Source organism: Aegilops tauschii, chromosome 7, assembly GCF_002575655.3.
Source record: "Aegilops tauschii subsp. strangulata cultivar AL8/78 chromosome 7, Aet v6.0, whole genome shotgun sequence".
Taxonomy (NCBI): Eukaryota; Viridiplantae; Streptophyta; class Magnoliopsida; order Poales; family Poaceae; genus Aegilops; species Aegilops tauschii.
The window spans coordinates 600,585,943-600,590,303 of NC_053041.3; the positions used below are offsets into that span (position 1 = coordinate 600,585,943).

Sequence of the window (4,361 nt, forward strand, 5' to 3'; positions counted from 1 at the left end):
GACTGCATCATCTACCATGGTGCGTACGAGGATTTGAACGCATGCCCGGTATGCAGTGCGTTGCGGTATAAGATCAGACGAGATGACCCTGGTGATGTTGACGGCGAGCCCCCCCAGGAAGAGGGTTCCTGCGAAGGTGATGTGGTATGCTCCTATAATACCACAGTTGAAACGTCTGTTCAGAAACAAAGAGCATGCCAAGTTGATGCGATAGCATAGAGAGGATCGTAAGAAAGACGGGAAGTTGAGAGCACTCGCTGACGGGTCGCAGTGGAGAAAAATTGAGAGAAAGTACCGGGCTGAGTTTGCAGGTGACCCAAGGAACGTATGGTTTGGTTTAAGTGCGGATGGCATTAATCCTTTCGGGGAGCAGAGCAGCAAGCACAGCACCTAGCCCGTGACTCTATGTATGTATAACCTTCCTCCTTGGATGTGCATGAAGCGAAAGTTCATTATGATGACAGTTCTCATCCAAGGCCCTAAGCAACCCGGCAACGACATTGATGTGTACCTAAGGACATTAGTTGAAGAACTTTTATAGTTGTGGAATGGAAAAGGTGTACGTGTGTGGGATGAGCACAAACAGGAGGAATTTGACCTGCATGCATTGCTGTTTGTAACCATCAACGATTGGCCTGCTCTCAGTAACCTTTCAGGACAGACAAACAAGGGATACCACGCATGCACGTATTGTTTAGCTTACACCGAAAGTATATACCTGGACAAATGCAGGAAGAATGTGTACCTGGGCCATCGTAGATTTCTTCCGACAAACCATCAATGTCGAAAGAAAGGCAAGCATTTCAAAGACGAGGCAGATCACCGGAAGAAGCCCGCCATGCGTACTGGTGATCATGTACTTGCTATGGTCAATGATTTACACATAATATTTGGAAAGGGTCCCGGCGGACTATCTGTTCCAAATGACGCTGAGGGACGCACACCCATGTGGAAGAAGAAATCTATACTTTGGGACCTACCCTACTGGAAAGACCTAGAGGTCCGCTCTTCAATCGATGTGATGCACGTGACGAAGAACCTTTGTGTGAACCTGCTAGGCTTCTTGGGCGTGTATGGGAAGACAAAAGATACACCGGAGGCACGGGAGGACCTGCAACGTTTGCACGAAAAAGATGGCATGCCTCCAAAGCAGTATGAAGGTCCTGCCAGCTACGCTGTTACCAAAGAAGAGAAGGAAATCTTCTTTGAATGCCTGCTCAGTATGAAGGTCCTGCCAGCTACGCTGTTAACAAAACTGTGCTAATTAAGGGCCATAATACACACGTTGTAATCCTAAAAAAAACATGTTGACACACGCAGCATCTGTGAACCTCCTGAAACTTTGTTATGCCCAAGTTGCATAATGGACAACAAAGATCAAATTGACAGGCTATGGAAGTGATACAGAATAACATTTCAAACAGTAAAAATGCCTCCACTCAAAGAGCATGACGTGCTATGGAAGCGAACGTCTCATCTTGCAGTAAAAGAAAGACTGAATTTCTAGTATTAAAAATGTCGCTCGTGCATCTTAACCGCGACGAAACTAAAGCAAATTTGGGAGGCAGGGAGGAACAGTAATGAAAGGTTCTATATCATAGATCGATACTTCATACTTCAGAACATTAAAAGGATATTCAGCACATCATAATACACACCGAATGATATCACAGTTGCTACTGCAACCATCCAAAATGGCATATTCTACTGCTGGTCTGCTAGTACTACTAAGTAAGAAGAGCTAAGGACAGAAGACATGATCTGAGTCATAGCAAAGCAAACCAGGAATCATGATCATTCAGACATGCCCTGTGGAGAATGGAGGCTCCTCATCTTCTTGCATCTCATGGCCTGGAATTGGAACAATGCTCTCTTTGAGGCGGGGGGGGGGGGGGGGGGGGGGGGGGGGGGTAAGCCACATGCGATACTGACTTTTTCCGATGTTCACAATACCTAAGAATTTGCCATCAATATCACAACGCAACACATGTTGGTGGTTAAACCTGACCAGCAGCTCACGCTCGTTTAGCACAGCCATATCATTAAACAACCGCACGGCAGAATCAAGTGGTCTTGTCTTTTTCTTTTTGAAAGAAGTTAAATAAAGTTGTCTTGATGCCTCCACCGTTGATACATCAATCCTGTACCTGAAAGCCCAGATTTCAGCCTCGTAATCCTGCATCTCCCAGACATCCACAGAAGTGTTAGAAACCGAGCAGCCCCAGAAAGCAAGTGTTCCCTCCATGTCGAACAACTTACTATGATTGCACGGCTGGGTGGGACTGCGCATCCACCGGAATGACTCTGCTTCTGTGTCAAACACAATGATATCTCCACCGCCTCCTGTAATGTCACTAGTGCCATAAGGATACCAGTGGAGGCTGCCACGGTGGTGTACAGGTGATGAACAGTATGAATAGATCAGCTTGTTCCATAACTCCTCTTCTGCGGAAGACGACAAGACTGTTGGCATTCTGACGCTGATGCGCCTTGGCCTGTCAGATCCCACTGTGAGGACATATAAGCTGGATTCAGACGTCTGATGTGACCACGAGACCCAGAGAACCCTGTATTCTCCAGTTGGATGGTGCTGGTAGAAACCAACCATGGTATTGTCGATGCCTTGCCCAACTTGAGGCTGCGGTAATAGAGCATGCTTGCGGGTAACCGGATTGCAGATGTAGAATTCATATCCCCAAGAAACAATAAGGAAGCCATCACAGACGGCTATGGGCTCATTCCTGGAACGGTGTTTGGAGCCTGAGAGGAAAGGCCAAAGCTGTTGATTGGAGGCACCAGCACAGACGTCGCCCAAGACGACTTGATTGGCAGGCTTTCCACACCCATCCACAATGGGGAGCGACGGCTGGCGTCGGTGGTGTTCGAGCATGAATTCAGGTGTGGATGTGGCACTACGCCATGATGTGTTCACAGCTCGACAGCGGCCGGCGTCCTTGGATGCCAACAGGACGAGTATCTTGTTGATGATCTCCTCGGGCAGGTCCTCAAGCAGGGTCGCGCCTCTCCTGTCCGGCATAGTGCTCCGTCGAGTCCACTAAACTGAAAAGACGCGGCAAGCAACTCCTTCAGACCAGCTTCTATATAAATTAGAAAAGAAAACAAGCAAGTAAAATACAGGAGGGAAGTGAGGTGAGACGGGTTTACCCTCGGAGAAGGGACGCGCCAGAGGAGGTCCAGCGGCGGCGGCGGCGAGCAACGTCGGCAACGCAGGCGTGTTCCTTGGATTCTAGGCACGAATACAGGAAAAATTTGAGCGCCAGCGGTAGATGGAGAGAAAAACAAAGAGAACGCGCCGGGGAAGAGAGATGCTCACCTGCGTCAGGGAAGATTGCGCTCCCTTGGAGTTACGGCGTGAAGCGGAAGAGCGGCTTGGTTGAGTGAGGCGGAAGGGCGGCGGCTCAAACCCTAGAGGGGTCGTGCTCGTCCGCACCGAGGCCAGGAGGGGAGCTCGATCTGGAGGCCATTGCGCGAGGTGTGGACTGCAGGGAGGAGGCGAGCGAGATCGATCTGGACTGGAGTCCACGAGGCCGGCCGGCCGCGAGCTCGATCCAGAGGAATGGGGAAAAATTAGGTCTTGCAGCACTGGGGGGAGCGTCGAATGGGGTGGGGAATTTTTCACCTCGAGGATAGAGGAAGAACGGTCGCTGGGTCTTTTACAAAAAATGCCATTGGCCCAAAGGCCCGGTTTACTGCTTTATAAAAAAAATACCATGCTACTTGACAAAAATGCCATGCTATAATTTAATAAAATGCCATGAAAATATTGTTTTGCTTCATTTGGTCCATTGTGCAAAAATCAATAAAAAATACCATGTCAGTAAAAACAGAGAAATAACTTTGCCTTTGTTAATTTTTGTAAAAATGCAATCTCTTAAAAATGCCATGATAAAAAACACCATCTTTTAATAAAAAATGCAATCAATAAAAAAAATTCATCTCTTCATAAAAATGTCATATCTTAATAATAAAGGATGCCATCAATAAACAAAAAATGGCATCTCTTCATAAAAAATGACATCTCTTAATAATAAAAATGCCACCTCTTAATAAAAAATGCCATCTCTTAATATTTTATAATACCGCCATGCTAATTTACAAATTCACATGCTAAGTTATAAAAAAATGTTTAAAATTGTCATGTGACGTAATTTCCAAAATTTGTAAAACTGCCATGCTAACTTTGGGAAGAAAAATGCCATCATGGTTCAGAAAGAAGATAAAAAGGGGGTCTTGGGATTCAAACCACGCCACTAGCAAGTGGGGATGTGGGGGTTATTGGGAAAAGAGACCGTTCACTGGGCTTTATCCTCACAGCGAACCAGTTTCAAGTCTGACGTGGC

General features: G+C 46.8%; 1 protein-coding gene across 2 annotated transcripts; it reads right to left on the reverse strand.

Moving 5' to 3' along the window:
- Window positions 1-1,578: 1,578 nt before the first annotated feature.
- On the reverse strand, window positions 1,579-4,071 carry LOC109748306 (F-box protein At5g18160-like). 2 transcript variants are annotated; one of them, XM_073505373.1, is made up of 4 exons: window positions 3,335-4,071; window positions 3,166-3,247; window positions 2,260-3,060; window positions 2,045-2,176 (listed from the first exon to the last, which is right to left on the reverse strand). In XM_073505373.1, the coding sequence occupies exons 3-4, from the start codon at window positions 3,035-3,037 to the stop codon at window positions 2,163-2,165; spliced, it is 792 nt and encodes a 263-aa protein (XP_073361474.1). In that variant the 5' UTR covers window positions 3,038-3,060; window positions 3,166-3,247; window positions 3,335-4,071; the 3' UTR covers window positions 2,045-2,162. The 2 variants fall into 2 exon arrangements, with proteins under 2 accessions (XP_020162933.3, XP_073361474.1); XM_020307344.4 differs by having other exon boundaries at window positions 1,579-3,060; window positions 3,335-4,055.
- Window positions 4,072-4,361: the final 290 nt, after the last annotated feature.

Excerpts from the sequence above, each read along its gene's own strand:
- LOC109748306 (XM_020307344.4), bottom strand. The coding sequence starts at position 3,037 with ATGCCGGACAGGAGAGGCGCGACCCTGCTTGAGGACCTGCCCGAGGAG.